General features: G+C 37.5%; 1 protein-coding gene across 13 annotated transcripts in view; it reads left to right on the top strand.

The window, feature by feature from the left end:
- sick (sickie) overlaps positions 1 to 20862 on the top strand; it is a 161563-nt gene that overhangs the window by 78597 nt on the left and 62104 nt on the right. For 12 of the 13 annotated variants that reach the window (XM_028318168.1, XM_028318167.1, XM_028318164.1 and 9 more), the window contains exons 4-6: positions 8899 to 9002; positions 16401 to 16500; positions 16743 to 18482. In XM_028318168.1, the coding sequence (XP_028173969.1) occupies positions 8899 to 9002; positions 16401 to 16500; positions 16743 to 18482 (1944 nt within the window). Of the gene's footprint in view, positions 1 to 76; positions 341 to 8898; positions 9003 to 16400; positions 16501 to 16742; positions 18483 to 20862 lie in introns of those variants that run through there. The other variant, XM_028318171.1, reaches the window with a different exon arrangement.

Here is a 20862-nt window from a genome sequence, read left to right as displayed (position 1 = left end):
ATATTATATGAGTACGGAAGTGAATTGACTAACTTAATTTTAAAAGTTTTAGGTAGGTAGTATACAATGGAGATAAAAAATGACAGTTGCGGGTATTCCACAATACTTCGCTCGCCACCGTTTTGTGACAATAGTAGTGAGCGCTTTGTTGATAGTGGACGTGGAAAATAGCCTTTTACAATGTGCTGTGTTTTAAAACTGGATCCAGTTGCAATATGTGTTGTTTGAGAGGAAATAAGTGACACAAAATGGGGAACACTAACTCGGGGCATGGCCACCCCAGGCACCATAGCAAAAGCAGGAAGTCCAGGAGCCTGCCTACCTCGCCCGAAGTCAGAAGGTAGGTATGTAGTTTTAGCGCATACGGAAAATCGTAAGTATTTCAACCTTTGAATCAATCTGTTTTGCCACTTAATTTCCCGAAATTACTTATATTCTTTCTCCTAAGTGTTAAGCAGGCTTTGTAGATTGATTTTGCTTTGAAAAAAAAAATCTCCTTTAATCACATGTTCTAAGATAAAAAAGTAGTTTGTATAAGAACGTAAGAACGAAAGTAATTTTCATGTAACAAGCTAAACGTGTTCATGCAACTACTTCTAGCCGTCTGCATAATAGGGGACGTATAAAAGAGCCTCTTCTATTACCGTGTTCTCCACAGTTTAAGCTCACATAGGCTGAAATTAAATGGATTCCTGCAACTACTGATTCAACAGAGGCGAGCTAACAATAATTCAATGGGCTCTATTGAAAGCTTTCACTTGTAACACAACCTATTTTCCGGGGAGAAATTTCACACCCAATTTGTTGGAATAAGCGGTCTTTGTTCGATATTCGCTTCGAGGCTAAAAATACTTAGGTTTATGTGCTTTATGGCGATCGATCCATCAATACAAAAAGGGATAGCTTTAATCTTTGATCTCGTCTGACTGACACTAGTGCGTAAACAATGCAAGGCGGGCTGCGAAGGATCCCAACTTAGCCTTTTATAGACTAAGATTTAATCGCCAAGATAAATATACTTGTTTGTGTACAGGCGAGGGAAAAACTGGAAAACTTTGCGTTTATAATGGAGAGTAACAACGTTGACTGCTGCCATTTTAAAGTTAGCAAAGATAAACTTAACAAAGAATGTCAAATGTGCAAGCTTACTTCTATTAATATAATAAATATCGTTTTATAACTACACATTCTGTTGTAGAAAGTACTTTAGGGATAAAACACCAACGCAGAAAATATGCTGGAGGAGATTATTCTTAACCTTTAAAGAGCAGAAAACAAATGAGAGCGAAATTATATTTTTGTCCCAAATATAACAATAATCTAACTAAGCTCTTCCCACCTGACTTCAATTTGCGTTTTATTTTGCGAAAAATAAGTATAAGTAGGTTTATGTTCTATATTAGGTAGGTATAATTTTATGCTATAGATAGATAAAACTGAAGCGTATTTTCAAGGAGTTCATTTCCGTTAAGTTCCTACATGCTTATTGAGGTGTACGTACAAACATTGTTATTTAACGATTGAATGTCACATAGGAAAATGAGTGCACGAAACACAATTTCTGAAACGTGCAAGCTCCCGGAATCGCGATTGACACCGAGATACGCAATCGAGCCAGTTTTGATGCACTGGAAATTAGAGTACACTGCTAGCCAACGAAAGAGGTTTTCCCCTTAAATAAAATCTTCAATGTTTTTCTATTCGTAGCTACCATGTCATTTATGGGAAATACCAAAATTATGAATTTGACCTTACTGGTACCGATGATTTTCATACAACATTTGTCATAATACTAGCCAAGTACAAAAATACACAATCTGGAGTTTATACAAATGTTGTCATCATACAAAAATATTCATATTATATGTATAGGTAATAGGTAAACCAGTATAAAAATAGCCAGCGGAACATCAAAAATTTCAATAAAACTGATGGCACCAAAAGCAACGACTAAAATGGCTGTCAATACTCTGGGAGACAGCCTCCATTTCCTCGTGACCCCACGGAAGCACGCGTCTCAGATACGTTTCCGCGCGAACTGGAAGTTGGAGTTTGAAATAACATTTATATTCCTCAAATAACGGGGGCAGAGTGAACAACAATAAGTAACTGTGCTTTTAGAAAATACACTCGCGAGCAAAAGTATGGAATCACTTACATGAAGTTGTTTCCACGCGATCTTGTGTACTAACGAATTTGTTAGTAACAAAAAAAGTGGCACCATTTTAAAGATCAAACTTAACTTTAAATTGATACCCAATTCATTTAAATCACACCAGTATTTAAAAATATATCGCGGTTGATGTGAAGAAGTAAGGAAAAAGACATGTATCAACTGTTTGATACGTCGCGAGTTGCGGCCTATTTACCCCTTATAAAAGCACGTGTTTTCGGATTTTTGCTTTCACACGTTGATTCATACACATCTCCGCTTCTTTTGACACTTTACCTGGGATTCTACACCTTCAGAAGCAGCACAAATCGTTGCAATATTGCAAGAAGAGCTCAACCAGCGGGCTGTCGCACGTCAGCTCCACATAAGCCAGTCCTGGGTTTCGAAAGTTTAAAGACGCTTACGGGGACTGGTGGCTTTATCCCGAGACCAAGTTCTGAACAGCGCCGGTGCACATCGCAGAGGGATGACCGTTTTTTCATGTCAACCTCTCTATGAAATCGTCATTTGACTGATATCGAAGTCCAGCAAGAGCTCAAAAATGTTCGTAGGATAGCTGTTTAGCAAGTGAACAGTTTGTTTAAGGTATAAGCAATAGAATTTGACTCGAAAAAGGCCTGCCACAGGCTTGAAACTGACGGCAGGTCACCGACAAACACGCCTTTAATTTGTTCGCACACATTTTGCTGGGAAGGCGAGTAATGGAGGCGAGTTTTGTTCTCCAATGAATGCAGACTGTGTTTGCAGTGCAGCAGTCGAAGAGGTCGGCTCTATAGGCGGCCTGGGGAGCGATTTGTGCAGTGCTGGGGCGATTTGTGGCTTATGGGGTTGGCTTGCTCGACTTCCCATCGAGATGTGTACGAGCAAATTGAAAGCGTGCTTATCGGTGACCTGCCATCAGTTTCGAGCTTGTGGCAGGCCTATTTGGAGTCAAATTCTATTGCTTATATCTTAGACGAACTGTCCACTTGCTAACAGCTATCCTACGAACATGTTTGAGCTCTTGCTGGACTTCGATACCAGTCAAATGACGATTTCATAGAGAGGTTGACATGAAAAAACGGTATTTCATCTGCGATGTGCACCGGCGCTGTTCAGAACTTGGTCTCGGGATAAAGCCACCAGTCTCCCGAAAGCGTCTTAAAACTTTCGAAACCCAGGACTGGCTTATGTGGAACTGACGTGCGACAGCCCGCTGGTTGAGCCCTTCTTGCAATATTGCAACGATTTGCGCTGCTTCTGAAGGTGTAGATTCCCAGGTAAAGTGTCAAAAGAAGCGGAGATGTGTATGGATCAACGTGTGAAAGCAAAAATCCGAAAACACGTGCTTTTATAAGGGGTAAATAGGCCGCAACTCGCGACGTATCAAACAGTTGATACATGTCTTGTTCCTTACTTCTTCACATCAACCGCGATATCTTTTTAAATACTGGTGTGATTTAAATGAATTTGGTATCAATTTAAATTTAAAAGTTTGATCTTTAAAATGGTGCCCCTTTTTTTGTTACTTACAAATTCGTTAGTACACAAGATCGCGTGGAAACAACTTCATGTAAGTGATTCCATACTTTTGCTCGCGAGTGTATATTATTTTGCGGTTGATGTTGATTCCCCATAAACCTACTATTTTGTACCTAGGGATGTAGTGAATCGATCACGAAATCGAATTATCGAATGTTTAGTATCCTCCATCCATCGATATTGTAGTGCCACTATCTAGATATCTAAGTAACGCTTCGTTAATGACAGAAAGAAAACTTATGGCATAGAGACCCATGTTTCTGTTCTAACCTAACAAAATAAAACAGTGAATATCATTCACATTTCACAGTATCGGTCTTTTCCCAAATTGAAAAACAATCTAACAGCGTGGAAAATAGGTTAACTTTATTTTGATAACTACCCATCGAAACCTCGTTTCAAACTGACCTCGCCGAAAACCTACAATAGTGATAGTTGGATTTCAGTTAGCTGAAATGGCTGCTGTGAATCTGTGAAACTGGTGCTTTAGCTAGATCTATGTAGAGATGTAGACAGATGGCTAATGTTATATTAGTTGCGCATCTAACGGGTTAGTAAAAGGCATTTTATTGTAGTACGTTTATCGTAAAATTATTGATGTGAATAATATACGAATTTGTGATTCTAGCTTACCTTAACTTACATATTATTACCTAAAACTCTGTAACTTTTTAGTTATTAATTAATTATGGTATAGGTAATTGATTCTAATCACCTCCTTGTACTTGAATGTGTCTTTGAGATTGAAAGATGCTTGCGACAGCAAATGAAAATATTCCTGTAGAAATAGTAAAAACAAACACAAAGTGGTCACAAAATCGCGTTATCAAAAACCATTTTCGCTCTTTTGGGGTCTATTGAATCGTTGCGAAAATGCCAAAGCAGAACTAGAGCAAACCCGCTCTATCGGAAACAAAGCGAAATGTACACGTGAATAAGTAAACGGGTGAGCAAATATAGAGCTAGAAGCGAAAACTATCCGTATAAAACATAAAGGGATGTTAGTACAATTTTATCGAAATACCAATAATTCCCTGGCTCGCTCCCCTAATAAACGTTTTGTTTATGGGGTGAAAAAGTTACCCTGTCAGTTAAAAAATGAATTGATTCATATCAATCCTCTGTATATTATTCTTTTCATTGTGATAACAGTTGATAGATCCATATAAAAAATTAATACGAATATTAGAATGAGAAAAATCAAACTTCTAGTAGGTTCTAATACGTGTAGGTAATCATGTCCTGGCCCAACTTTTAAATCGATTATAATACTTTCATATTGATTTAAGTACTCGATAAATGGATATCGATATTGTTAATAATGCAACACTTACGCGTGTTGGACACGAGTGTCGGCATCGTGTCTCATGTGTCACTTGCGTAAGGGCTTGTAAATGTCACTCCACAGAGCCGCGTGACGTGACTGCGTGTACGCAGCCAGATGTTCATTGTTTAGTTAGATAATGCCGTTGTTATCGGCTGTGATCAGACAAAGGGATAAATTACATAATTCTAGGCCTAGGTTTGTAAAGTACATTTTCTCACGTGGCTCTAGGCAGGTGGACAATTCAATGTGGGTAGGAAAGTAAGCATAACAATGTTTGGACTAGGTTTTGTCGCCTGGGGTCACGTTAAGATTTCTACATAGCTTACTGTTTTGGTTGATTTAACTCATGCTACATAATTAATTAATACCCAAATTACGCATAACATAAGTGAATTAGGGAACTCTAAAATCACATCACATCACATCGTAAATAAAACGTCTCTTTGTATGTAGTGTTCGTATCTACAATAGATAATTTCTTCCCGTCAGAGGCGAGATTGCGAACGTTTAGTGTGTAAGATGGGAAATACAAAAAGAGCAATTTCCGTCGAGACCGCAGACTATTGGATTAAGATGTATCACCAAAGTGCTCGCACCGCATTGCTTAAATGGGAATGGACTTTTATGATATTTAATTTGCTGATTCTCCCTCGGCTGAATTACCTACACGTATCTAGTAAAATAAAAATGCTTTAAGACCTATGAGAATAATAAATATGTATAGTGACTCTCTCAAGCTCTATATTAACTTACCTAGTATCTTAAATTATATAGAATAATATCAATAAATTCTAATGGTGAACAGTAGAGACACAGGTAGAGCTTTTAATGTAGCGCCATCTAGCGTCGAATAGCAATTTTAGTGATATGAAGTACGATACGTGCGCCGTGTAGTGTATAGTTGTGACAAAAGATGGCGTAAGTCAACTGAAACTATCAAGACATGAACTTTCAGTGGTTTTCAGAATTGATGAAATATTTTCTTTGCTCTAGGAATCTCTTTATGACAATTTTTTTCATAGATTTATTTATTTAGAATATCCCACAATACACTTTCGAATATTAACATCACGTAACCAGTGCTGCAGAACTAAGAGTATAACTTCCACATAATATATTTTTTGAAAATATATTTTATTTGACATTTACCATTTGATACTAAAATAATATAATCATTTTCTTTTATTTAAACATCAAAAGAGGTTTACTGAAAATCTCATGTGTGCGATTTTTCTCGTTCAATAAGCGCCCGTCTGTTTTCATTATTCGTTCTCTATCTATACCTGAGTAGTGTACTGACGGCACAAGCTAAAAATCATACTACCTATCCTATGCAGTTGTAATAGATGCTATTTTGCAACAAAATGAAATAGACCTATATACCTAGGCAACTGTACAAAGGCTGTAACAGTATGATCTAGCGTTTCAGCTAGTGGGTAGTTTATTATAGAGTCGTGACCCACGACGCGGCCTGGCGGCAGGAATTACTATGTATCGCATCCGTATTAGGAGCTTCCAAGTAAACTGTATTTGGAGGATAACTGAGCCATTGTGTGAGTGTCGTGCTTGAATAAGCTGCACCTAGCTGAATTAAGCAGATACGTAATGTAATGCCCATTGTATTTGTGGAAAGCCGACTTTCTACGTTTTACTATGCTACCTACCTTTGACCTCCTGCCGGGCTAGGATGCGTACCGTGATAAAATCTTATCGATGATTATAGACGACAAACGTAAGGGTTTATCGCGTAATATCGATAAAATGGCGCGATAAATCCTTAGCACGGGCGCGCATCCTAGGCCTACTGATATGCGAATCAAACAGTCTTTTGTCTTTTAAAGTAGATAGGCACGCACGAAGGTACATTAAGGTTACCACTGCAGCTGCGGTATCCTAACGTAAGTACTAGTTGTTACAGCGTAATTTTTAACAAACTATAGTCTGATATGCTGTTAGCTGCACTAAAATAAACAAACCATGTTTTGTAATTAATTTATTGTTGTTTGTCTAGACAGCAAAATAAAGTTCAGCATTCTTTATTTCTCAACAAGCGTGTTGTAGTACGTTATTCTAACTTTTCCTTCTAAAAATCCTCTCGCCCGTAAGTGCCCTGATTAGTTAGGAACACGGCTACCAGCTCCCACCTCAATTATCCACTTAATTCTGATGGGTATCAATTGCTGCTAACTGCTTTCTTTTCGATCAAGGCGCCGTAGATTAACGTTTATAAGGTCGACAAATTGAAAAGCCTTTAGAGAATAACGACGGATAGGTACAAAAAGTTTTGACGAGAAAATTCACTTTTCTTTTACGAGGAAAATAAAAATGCTTATTACTTATAGCGCTTAACTCTGTCAGTGCCTGAGGTTTGGGACCGGCACGGGAGGGGTGACATTGACATATGACGTGTCAGAACATACAAATCTGACGCATATCTGAAGTCTCGTTGGCGTTTGACGTCTCAAAACCTCCCGTGTCGCTCCCATACTTCAGTCACTGACTGATTTAAGTGCTAAACCAATAGTTGGTATCTTTTCAGTTTTTACTATCGTTGTGTGTCTCCATAATCTTTAGTTTCGTTCGTTTCAGCCAAATGACGTCCACTGCTGGACAAAGGCCTCCCCCAAGGTTTTCCATAATGAACGGTCCTGCGCTGCCCGCATCCAGGCTCTTCCCGCGACCTTTGGTTTACCTTCATCAAATCTAGATTAGTGGAAGCTCTTTAACGGTAATCGATTATGGCTCTTATGACTTCGATATAGATAGTGATATGTCGTAATAAGAACGTGTCACCTTGTATATTTAATTACTAAGGGAAGGATCCTTTGAAGTCGTGTAATGACTCACCTGCACGCTCCCAGGTGGACCGCGCTTAATGAGAATTCTTTCGCGCGAATTATTCGGAAAATATCATCTTTCTTCATGGTCTCTACCGTTTTAATCGTCCATGGAAAGTTGAGGGCAGTACTCTAACCATAAACCTACCATTAGAGCAACCTTGTATAACATTGACGTAACATAATTGGATATAAATACTTGTTGTAGGTCGAAAGAAAATCACGGTAATTTCCATGAAAACAAGAGCCCACTTTTGTTATTTTTGTAACGAGTTTATTATTAAGTTACCCTTTTAAGCCTCATTTGAATTAATTTTCAAAGCTTCTCACGTCACGCTTTCTTAAAATAACTTTTTACGCAAACAATCTTTTCCATCTTCATTGTGAAAAGGGCAAATGTCATAGTACCCTCTTAAATAATGTAAATTAATTAGGTGTTTTAGACTGGGTTGCACCATCATTAAAACTCCATACAAAAACACCGGTTATAGTTATAGTTACGGTTAAAACAAAGGTGGTGCCACTGAGGCGTATGTAATAGCTTATTTATTGAATTTAAACAACATGTATTTGTGGCATAAAAGCAATATGTTATTTTTTTACAAACCTATCAATACCATATATCAGTTTTCAGAATCAATTTCCTTTACATTTTACTCTCTGGTCACCACCCACCCTAAGTACAGACAATTATCAAACTATACATTTTTGTTGAAAACGATCACTTCTATGACCATCACAAAGACACCAAAGTTTTAGCTGGATATGTGTCCATATAATATGTAACTTCCACACATGTCAGCTAACAGCTGTATAGTGTTTCCAGGCAGTCACCCTCAAAGTCGACAGCATAATTATCAGTTTATACTCTTTGTTGGAAAATAACAACCGCAAAAGATCCCAAAGTTTTAGCTGGATGTAATATGTCCAATCCATACATCTATCTAACTTCCAGACATGTTAGCTAACAGGCTGGATATGTGTACAATACTGTCCATACATCTAACTTCCAGACATGTTAACAGCTGTTGTGTTTCCAGGCAGGTGTCGGTGCTGCAGACGTCCATCCCTCTCCCGGCGTCGGCGGCGGCCGCGCGCCGTGCCCCGCCCGACAAGCGACCGCTGCCCGCTACCCCTGTTCATGGTACGTATTAAATAGCCTAGGATTATTCTATTTTGAGATTTGTAACCCGTTTATTTTGATAGCCTAGGATTCTTTATTGTGCGAGTTGTAGCCTTAGGTCACAAACCTGGTGTCAGAATGAACCGCCAGGCGTCTGACGTGGCTAAATCAGGGAAAAGACTGTTATGTAGTATCATAAAATATGGCACAATATACGAATAAAATATAATATGCATTTGTAGCTCATCTCTAAAACCTCTAAAAGTCCTGTCTGTAAGACTAGTCTACTATGATAAATGACTGAAATGTAGAGATATCTGATGATAAAACTTTCTTTATATCGTTCAAGGAACACACCAGAAAAAAAATTAACAGTACCTAAGCAGTAGTAGATTTTACAAGCTCTTTTGAATTTGAACTTTGAAGTACCTATATTACTTTTTAAAACTTAATATAAGTACCTTAGGTACACTACTAGTTACTTGCGTGCATTTAAGTACAGTCATATTAAATTATCAAAAAACCTATCTATAAAATAAGGGCCTTCGAATGACCATGTAAATAAAATTGCAACCCTCCTAAAGACCTACTTTTTACAGTAATGACGTAATAATGAGGTGTCCATTAAAATGAATGGCATCATATCCGTTCATGTCTGGCGCCATCAAAACTCTACAGATATCAGTTGCAAATGTTCATGCTCTGTGTGTTGTTATAGAAATCTCTTCCTTTACTAATATTAAGTATTCGAGTATAGTTCTTGCAACTCACGAAGGCGAGTGAGTTTTACTTGTGTGTGTACGTAACGTAGTATAATGTCTATCAAAACTAAAAGTAGCGAGCCATCACACATGTAAAGCTCACTCACTTTCGTGAGTTGCAAGAACTATACCCGAATACTTAATCTTAGTAAAGGAAGAAATGTAAGTGATCAAGTGATTAAAGTGTAAAGTGTAAGATCTTATTAAAAAGTTGTTGAAGATACAAATAGGTACTTCGTCAAACATAGTCAGTTCCAGATACTGATTTAATTTGTGTTCAAATGCCAAGTCTTGAAATTTAATAAAGATTTTTCATTTCCCTTTTTATTGAGAATTAGGAAATTCAAGAAGGTAGTTTTATGTTTAGGAGACACTAAATTAGTTTTAAGTAACTTTTGATATCAGATCCTACGTTTAATTTTTGTTTGCCATCACAGAGTTTAAAAACCAAACCAGACAATCACATTAGTATTCTATTCGATCCTGGCGTACTATCTTACAAATAAAGCTTAACTTCCACCAAAGATGAAAGCGTATACAAACTATACCATCAGGGAAGGGAGACGCAATGAAATTAATTAATCCAATTACATACTTGTGTAAGTGCGACGATCCGTGATCCCTGTCGCGCGCCGCGTGAGTCTCAGACTGTTTGTCTGCTACATTTATATCACTTGATTGCTATACTGTTGATATTTATGTGTATTTAGGTACTTTATATTGCGAAGAGTAACAGACGATATTGTCCCAACTATTACATTTACGAGTATGTCACTTGATTGCTATACAACCATAATAAATGTCCATTAAAGTACTGTTTAGTGCGAACAGTAAAGTACGTATTGTTTCGCTTTTACGATACTTTAACAGACTTTAGAGATAGTTTATTACGAGATTTAGAGTTAGCTTATAAGCAAATTACTAATCTTCTTTCACAAAGAAGAAAGAACTTTATTCTACAGAAATATTTTATAGATTAATCGCTCGAATGTAGAGTCCGATGCTGAAAATACGTTAATGAACACGAGATACCCTTTTCCAGTCTAATATTAAGACAAACCGAATTCCTGCACGAAACCGGTTAAGATTATTTTAAATCTTCTTCTACTCTCATAAGGGATGTACAACATGGGTGAAAAAGAAAAATTTTCAGTTTTCATAAATTTTTCATAGACCGTAAAGTTTAACCAGTGAAAGCTCTAAAATTTTCATAAATCGTAAAGCTTATCTCATTCATGGTTTATGCTTGCTGAAAATCAGTGTCTAGACACGTATGTATGTCGACTTTTACTGATCGGGTGCTTTTTTGGCACGAAAGCACCATTTATCTAAGTATTACCTGTTTTGATACAAATAAATATTTTCTATCTATTTAGTTTTTCTTTTCTTTACTTTGTCGTTATGAAATTTTGGATTATTAGTTTCAAAATACTCATTTATTACACCCGAGTCAAGAGCAGTAACCCACAATATTTATAGATGTTAGCTTGCAAGATAAATACAATCTGAGTGCTATGTTTGGTTATAGCTCGTGATTTTTGCCTGCGCCCGCATTACTGCATCCGCAATATGGTCGGCGTGCATGCGTCATGCTCAAGTCTGGTGGTAGCTGCTCTGTTTCTGCTCACGTTTAATGTTGATTCGCTTTTGTTTTCATTCAGATCAATATAGGTCTAAACTTAAGTTTGACTGAAATGAGTAGGTGGTACAAATTCAAGTTGTGATGATGCAGTCTCTGAAATTACAGTGCAATTGTGAATACGAGTACTTAGTCTTGTCATTACTTCATAGGACTACGAAAAGTTTGAATATCTTGCTAGACTTTTTTTTATGAAAACACCACGTTTTCCATTTTCCGTACGATTTGGATTCCAAGTTAGTATACAATAAGTTGATTTAGCTCACATTTTGGTGAGAAATCGATGTAAACGTGCTTCTGAAAATCAAATATGATTTCTCACATGAAAAGCGGCTGGGGGAATTCGATTTATTAGCTTGCCTACTTGCCATATACGGGAATGTTTGCACCTCTACAATCGAGCATACTATACAAGTGTGTTTTCGTCCATACAGAAATCTAAATAAGGTCGAAAATTGAGTACACGTTTCGTAGTACTGAGACTGTGCTGACTGTACGTAGACCGCGCTTCCTAGCATTACAGATATTAGAATGTGAAAATTGAAAAGGATATTACGCCTTATCGCATGTATTGGACTTCGTTCACCTCCTTATACCAATAAGAAGGAAAATTGTGTTGATTCGTTCTTTTTAGAAACGAAAAAGTTTATAGTAATAGTAACCTTATCTAGTAATTGGATAATGGATTAAAACTTTTGTTTCTGGGATGTCTCATAGTGCATTTAGTGTTTCAACAGAATTGAGCTCACGTGATTAAATAAGTAAGCTAATTACTAAATTGTTTCATAGCATTATTAAATCTAGCCGTTTCTAAACCAAACTACGAATTTAAGCATGCTTAAATTGATACACAAATGTTTGACCACTAAATTCGTACCCATTGGACTCCGTGTCTTAATTTCTTACGCGCACTACTGTATAGGTCAGGCGGCTCTAAACATAAATTATTAATGTAACAGGGCCACTCAAGTAATAGGGATTCCAAAAATGATACATTTCCAAAACAGGCTTTACCTACTTATTAATTAGTTTCGGGAGCGGTAATTATCACGTCATGCAATACCACCATTGTTTATCGTGTAATCCACGTAATGAACAAAGTTTGGATCTGTCTACACGAACTTTTGGATCGCTCCGTAATTCCAACCCGTCATTACGATTTTTATTTTTTGAAACTTTTTCAGGTTTTGAAACTAACTCTCGCATTATTTCCCTGAAATAATACTATTTTCCTTAAAAGAGATAATTTTTCCATTGGGGTTTGATTAAACCTAGGTTACATAAATTTTGTTTGTTATCTGTATACGTCATGATATCCCATTTATTACTCCTAACCTTTTTGTTTTTATTGTTGCACAGACAAGCCGATAACATGCTTTGTATGTAGGCATACTCGTAGGCTTTTTATTGACCGTAAATTCGCACCTAAGGGACACGCAGAGGGTGTGGAGGTAAAGAAGAAACTTATCTGACAGTTTATTTACTCTGGTACTGATAGATAAGTGTAAGCATCACTCAGTTTATTGCTGTCCACATATCTTCTCGTGACAAAAAGAAACAGCTAGTTCCTTTCAACGCTTTGGGTTAAATTACATAGGTACTGCTGTATTTTTCAGGGCCGTCAACTTCCATAATAAAAACCAATAAATAATTATTTAGGTATAAATGACTGGTTCAGTTGCCCTGTACCTACTACAGCTCATATCCTTTATAAGTGTTTCCTCAAACAAGGCATCTTAAACACCTGAAATCTAATGAATTGATACGGTTATTATAAATGTAACGAACTGTATCGTCCTAAATACTGTGAAACTTACGTGGTTATAATGTGTGAATTTGTTCAATAATGAAAAGACATGATTTTAAACTTGACAACAAAATTCACATAATAAAAATAAAATATTCACATTTCCAATCAAATGTAAAACATCCGAGGAAACCTTTTTTATATGCGGCATCGTACCCGCTAAATCGAATAAAGCTGGCTGATCTCAATGAGATACATTGAGATAAAACGGGAACACATGTGATAACAAATGTTTTATCTCGAAATATTCTTGCAATTTAAGTGTTCGTGGCGTGTTTATATTGGCACTTATCATTTTTCCCATGGTTTAAATGGTGCCAATCTTTGTGAGCAATATCAATAAAACTGTACTTTTTGAAAACTAGAATCTATCTACATTAATACAAAACTTATTTTCTTACTTATTTTCTCATCCAGAATGAGTAGTTTCATTTCCATTATAATCATATTTATTACTACTCTATGACAGTAAACTTATCACATAAAAATCAATGCTGTGAACCCGTACCCACGCCAGAACAGTAATATTTATCTTACCGAATTGATATTCATCTATAATATAATAATCCTTGCCAACTAACAATGTAACCATTCTATCTGAAATAAAGCTCCTGTTTTGATTCCCACGTCGATTATCTCGCGAAAGATTCGGTGTTATCATTCGCTTGTATGCCCATGTTACTCGATGCGATGCAATGTCAGTCGACAATTTGAGTTCAGTGCAGGCAGACATATAACTTACTAGGTACTGTTCTTTTTTTCATAATTAATGAATATTTAAATGTTACTAATAAATTAAGATTTATTTTGACTTGCGTGACAGTTATCAAGCGACTGTTTTCGGTGTTATCGTTTGTTTGTTCAAGCAAATAAGACGGTGCAGTGTAAGAATCTTGATCACCGCGAGTGTTCGTTTAAATTGTAATAACTAATAACCATTCATTGCTCCAGTATTCAACATTTTTGTCGTGACAATGAACCCATTGTAGTAGATTAAAATAATACAACTTTGTTTTGAATTCCACGTCGATTAACTCTCGATAGATTTTTGTTATCTTTGGTCGCGTAAATTCTTTAGACAGTTATGACTTTGAGTTCAGTGAGAGTGCTTGTTGCAACGTGTTATGAATCAAGTGCTATAATTTGGAAGTAAAACAAAACAAAGAGGTAATAAAATTACTAATTAAAGACAGATAAAGATTTGTTTCGAATGTTTTTCTATTATTGCGGTCAGATTTTGTTATTTTGTAATATAAGATCTAGTGTATTTTACTTACTCGGTGAGCTAGTGTAGTTTCATCAAAATATTGACACAAATAATAACAATTTATTATGCATTCTAGCCGGTGCAGTCGAAAATTCGGATGCAGCGCTAACGCTCATTTAAATTGTTGTCACTTAATCTCTCGTTACTAACACAGTGAATTAATAAAGTTATGGCAGCTGTTACGAGAGAAGAACTTGTGTGTCTAAATATAGTCGGTGTAATCTCAATCGATGCATCCTCGGATTAGGTAGGTACCTATGTGTGTTATGGTTAATTTCATACTTTCATCTGGTAGATGGGTTACCTAAAGAAGTGGTACCTACCTACCTAACTTCATTACATTATAATGAACTTATTACTTTACTTATTACTTTTGCTATCTTAATTTTATTACGGTTATTTTTAACTCCCAATTATTTTTTATCTCTAAACAAGTAGGTAGGACTATAATATTAATGGCACGATATTGACATGAATTTGTTTTGTTTTGTGGTTTTTTCATTTGCGTCTTCCGGACTATAGGTAAGTACCTAGCCTGTGTAGTAAAATAGGCTAAAGTAGGTAAAAGAAAAGTATTTTCATGAGATTTCCGGACACGCAGGTAGTACCTATGTAATTAAATTTTCAGTAAGTCAGGAAAACTATGATTTTCATTGCATTATTAAGACCTATGTTCATTTCCCATTCTATGATCAGTGCATCACGAATCTAAGGATGTCTATTCTCGTAACCGCATCAGAAGTAGGTGTTAACAGTAGTTAAAGTGATGGATCGTCTCAGGCCACAGCGGATGCGCTGCTGATTGACATCGTTATTCGCATCGCATCTGCGCGAGCGCACACTTCCATAACACTAAGTCACCAGGACACCTGGGTTTGTTATTGCTTGCGGAATTTCCTAGAGGTTCGAATTTTGTTTAGTTTCCTATTCAATAAGACTTGGTTGTCAATTTACTTGAGTTAACCCAATTGGCTTGTTCATTTGTACTGTTGCAGGGATGTAACTGTTATGTTTTCGTAATCAACTTTTTCCTAGTTAGTTGGTAATTTTTAATTGTAATTCATCATTGACATTTACATTAACAGCCAATTATTATTGTGTTATATACTACTTACATAATAGGTATTTTTCTTTTATTTACTGCTGCCTTCCTGTGTTCAATAGATTACACCCAAGTTACCGGTTAACCGGATATTTTATTTAATTGTCCAGTTCAACGCGTTTCCAAGAGGATTTCACCCGGCAAATTGTTTACCTTTGCCACGACAACATTATCTTGCGTGAATCCAAAACAAACCAAATTCAGCGGAAAATGTGCCCTATTTGCATTCACCACTGACTCACGCACGTCCCTTATTTAGGGTCGTTGCGCACGTGCATATTATTATTCCTATGACGTCACGAATATTTAGTTCGAATGACATCGATCGATCCATTCGACCAGTCTAAATTGGTTCTCCTGACGAGGTACAAAGCCGAGTTTTGTTCAATTATTCCAAATGATATCATAGGGTGGTTAAGCTCAGGACATAGTGGTTAATTTGAATATGTACGAACAAGGTCATCAATTGTAGCTACCGTTGTGTTCAACTGAACTAAACTTAGTAGGAGCGCGGGCGCATAGTAGACCTCCCGTGTATTAAAGTGTATGATAAAAGCTCAGCTTATCTCGTGTGTACTGTTAGCTTAATAACGATAAAATTCACTGTGCTCGACGTTCGAGATAATTTTCTGTATCAAGAGTTTCAATAATAATTTAGTGCTCTCTCTGATAGTGAAATTGTATCAATTACAACGGTAAACAGAATAATCAATTAATTAATACAAATTTTGGTCAAACAGACAACTTTTGTGCCGTATTTTTAAACTTTCTTCAGTGATGCCCTGGGGTATTAACATTTTGTGTTGTGTTTACGTCTTTTGTAACTTGATCACATTGTTTCAGGTGGGAAGAGCGGGTTTTCCGCAAGCTCCAGTCGATCCACGAGTCCCTTGGGACAGGGAGCGGTTAGCTTCATACCACGCGCTCCGACGTCTTCATCCGGGTAATGCTCAAACATTTATTATCTACCTATAACAAATAAATTTATAACCAAACATTTCTGCAACATATTTTGTTATTCGTACAAAAATTGAGAAGGGCGTTATTGTTATGATGGGTGACAGTACTGACAGTGAGCACTTGGTATCATCGCTTGTATACCAAACAATAACTTTACCTTGCCTGAAAAGTAAAACTGCTTTAGTATTTCACATAATATTTACAGACTTTTTTGTTTCATCGTAGGTCCCGCCCAAACTCATCCCTTCTGGCTCCTGGTAGCAAGATTCCATCCACATTGCAAACCCAACAACACTCGCAAACATCCAATAACCATAATGGAACGCCAACGAAGCAGTCAATGCTTGACAAACTGAAGCTTTTTAATAAAGATAAAGTTGGCAATGAAAAGCAGCACAGTAAAAGCACCGCGGTTTCTAAAAGAACTAGCTCGTCCAGCGGTTTCTCTTCAGCCAAGAGTGAGAGATCAGATTCCAGTTTAAGCCTTAATGAATCTTCTAACATCCCCAATACACATATCAAATCATCTAATTTAGTAGGACCTAAGACTATAAGACAACAAAGCGACACTCTATCAAAAGACAAGTCTGGGAAAAATGTTAAGTCTAAACTAGTTAATTCTAAAGCTCCGAAAGAATCCAGCACGAATTTAAGCAAAACTAGTGCTAAGGCAAGTAGTAATGAAAAATCGAAAAATAGTCCAAAATTGCCAGCCCGTGACAAAGAGTCCAAACTGGCAGCACCCAAGTCCATTAGTAATACTAAGTTAAATCAAATAGATGACCAATCAAGAGGCGCAAAATCAAAACTTGAGTCAAAGATGACTAAGCTGTCCGGAAGTCAAATGAAGCTTAGTGAACAAAGGATTGATTCTGCAAGTGATTCAAAAGCACATGAAAGCGCTAAGAACTTACCACCTCAGCCTTCGACGCCCTCGGGTGGACAAGGATTTGGAATACCAAACCATACTGGTATTCCAAAACCTACCGCTGCCGTTAAAGGAACATTTAAAATATCAAAAGATGATAGACATGTTATAAATAAAAGTACAAATAGTCAATTAAGTCCTATACAAAGCAATTCTAGTTTAAATTCTACTAATAACGTAAGTGCACTTCCATTTAGTAGAGAACAATCTAATTTAAGTAAAGAAATGTCTCAGAAACAAACCCTAGCGGTTTCTCCAATGGTGAATGTGGCTAACCAAACTGGCACATCTCAAATGTCAGAAAGCTCTCACTCGAATTCCACTCATAGCACCACGGGGCAACATTCAAATTCGAGTGATGGAAGCGTTATATACCGTCCATCTAGTGAATCTGGATCCGAAATGTCAAAGGCCCCACACAGCATGGCGTCAAACAAAAGACTGGATATGAACACGACGTATATAAATGACGTCATCAATGAAGCAGAAATATCAGAGAAAGAAGCTGCTCAGAAACGGCTTTTGGAAACCACTTTGAAGCAACAATTTGATCAACATAATAGAACGTTGACAGATCAAATCAAATCAAATGACAGTAGATCTAGTACTCCTTCTCACTGTCGTGATAATTCACTTGGTGAAGATGAAAATCCATTGATGAATGTATTGCCAATGAGACCGTTACTTCGAGGATATAACAGCCATTTGACGTTGCCCATGAGGACATCAGGCTTAACTCAGAAGAATATACCTGGTTATCCTCACCATGCCAATACTGTTAAAGCCAATTTCGGCCGTGAAAATATGGGTATAAACTATGGTCCTGGGTTCTCTAATCCTGATTACTGTGATCTCGAGATTGCTTCAGGATATATGTCAGATGGTGACTGTTTACGGAGAATCAATATTAATGATATGGATTGTGGCAGGAATAATGACATGATGGATGGCTACATGTCCGAAGGTGGAGCTTCCCTTTACGGCCGGCGTATTAACTATCAACAGCAGCCATCGCAGTTCCAACAAATGGATGACAGGTGAGTCACATTAATTCTGATTTACGTAAAATAGCACGCCTGTAATTTGTTAGATGATAATATTCTGAAATGTACCTACATAATCAACGTTTATCTCAAATATTATTATCTAGATATTCATACTCCTCTGAGGATTAATAACACTCCCACTAAAGCCATGATAAAACTCAAATTAAAACGCTCCCTCAGGGCGTGAGATTCATTGCCATGAAGGGATTGCACCGGTAACGCAGCGCTTTTAAGGAGTAGTAGTTGCGCCGCCCGTAACGAATTTTATTATTGGATTTATTCAATTGTATGGTTAAGTTCGTACTTGCATCTTTTGTTCGTAGCACGTAGGTATGTTGTTACGTAATAGTTAACTTTAGCTTGGTTATTTTCTGTGTGAAAGAAGTTAGGAGCTTATTGATATTGGTTAGTAATTTAATTTGTTTTTCTTCTTTGGTTAATTCATACCCTGCACTTCAGTGACTAGGTGTGTGTGTAGTTCAAACACAATATTACTGAAAGATTTTTGTTGGTCCTCTCAAAGGATTTGAGAACCCAAGGTGTGAACACAAGAAAATCCATTTTCCAATGACGTTAGCTGAGCCTCTCCCGATCCACAAGTGGTCGGCTCGGCCCGCCTTCCGTCATTCTCCGACATGTTACGATGTTGCCTCTTATCTGATCTTCTAGGGTATTTTCACTTAAGAGAATTGAATTTTAGACTGAGATAGTACTTACCTACCTGTATCTATTGTAAAGAGCTATTGGAACTAGGTACTTAGCATTCTATTTCACGGAGTAAATATTGCATGGAATTTAATTGAAATACTAAACGAATTTCAACATAACGTTACACAAATTCTATTTTACATGTGCTTCATTGCCTCATTCCTGAATATTATTTTTACAAATTCCATTCTATACCATTCGCTCATGAAACTTTGCACACGTGATTCTCAATATTTGCTTGTTGTCATAAACCAAACGAACGTTTGGACGCGTCATTTGGCAAGCGCTCGTGAACCATCGTGCATCGGTGTGAACAAAGCTTTTGTTAATATTCGGCTGCTGCTCCGAACGAACAGCCGACGATCTCGCACTGAGGACCCGTACGGCGCACTCACACTGTCGCAACGCTTGGGGAGAGGGCGGGGTGGCCAAAATCGATACTCCTACGTCTCACCGCCCTGCCCCGCGCCGACCCATCGCACAACCCTAACCACCCCCAACAGTTCCGCACCATTCGGGACCTTAACAGGCACTACATAAAATTCTACTTTCATCACAACTGCATGTCAGTAATGTCATACGTTTTTCTACGCAAATGATACTTTGCCATTAATACCATGAATTCCATGGTGTCCTTAAATATTCTCAATCGATGCAATTAAATGACAAATACATTTTCAGATGTGATGAATTTTCAAAATTCAACGTTTTCTGATTGTAGAGCCTGTTTATATGGATTAGGATTGATTTGAGTGGTAGCAAATGAGATTGTAAGGCTGGTTGTGGCGGATGGGGCATCTTAGTATGTCGTCGGCGGTGGTCGGGCGCGACGGCAGCGGCAGGGCGGGCGGCACTCGCCGCCGCGCACTATCGGCGTGCGGGCGCGCCGTTCTCGCCGCCGGCGCTCACACACGCACGTGATAAACTTTCCCGATTTCCTCAACGGAAAATGTAAATCTGATGCCGACATCGATCGTTCTGTCGCGAGACGCACACTCGTAGAATCGAATCGCCGATCACAGCTGGCGATGTATCTGGACCGCGGCTAACAAAGAACTGAACAAACGGTGCGCCCACGTTAATCCTGTGAACTATTTAGTTATCGGTGTTAGTCTTTAAGTGTATCCTAGTCGTTGTAGTGGACCATACGCGTTGTGCCTTCTGTCGCTTTTTCCGCGGGTGAAACAGACGTTTATTTGCTGTAATTTTTTAATGCCGCTAGAAAATTTAGCGGAACTTAATGTTAGGATCAGTGTTGCCTTGCTACGTGTCTTTGCTTCCGCGATAGATGTTAAAAGCTTACGGTGCTTTAAAGAAAACATTTTGTGTATACCTATTCATAAAGGAAACTTACATTTTGAGATGGACAAAGTCAGGCTGGTAAGATGCATTCTGTGTATTCAGTTAACTGTTAATGATATTATTTTGTGCTTAACTATAACTTTCATTTGATTGGCTGTAAAACAATAACCTTGTCAACATGTGGTAGTTAGCAAAGTCAATGTATGCTACTTTGTCACATGTGGTCACCATTCGCGACCGCATAATCACATAGAGATCATTTTATGTCTTAAAATAATACTAGGGAATTGTAAAATGTTGAATCCTTGAAAATATTCGTCCAATATAGGCAATGAGTATACGGTTAGTGACCCGGGGCGAT

This window comes from Ostrinia furnacalis, unplaced genomic scaffold (genome assembly GCF_004193835.3).
Source record: "Ostrinia furnacalis isolate ACB-3 unplaced genomic scaffold, ASM419383v2 OfSCF6691, whole genome shotgun sequence".
In the NCBI taxonomy this organism is placed as follows: Eukaryota; Metazoa; Arthropoda; class Insecta; order Lepidoptera; family Crambidae; genus Ostrinia; species Ostrinia furnacalis.
This window is presented reverse-complemented; position numbering and strand designations above follow the sequence as displayed.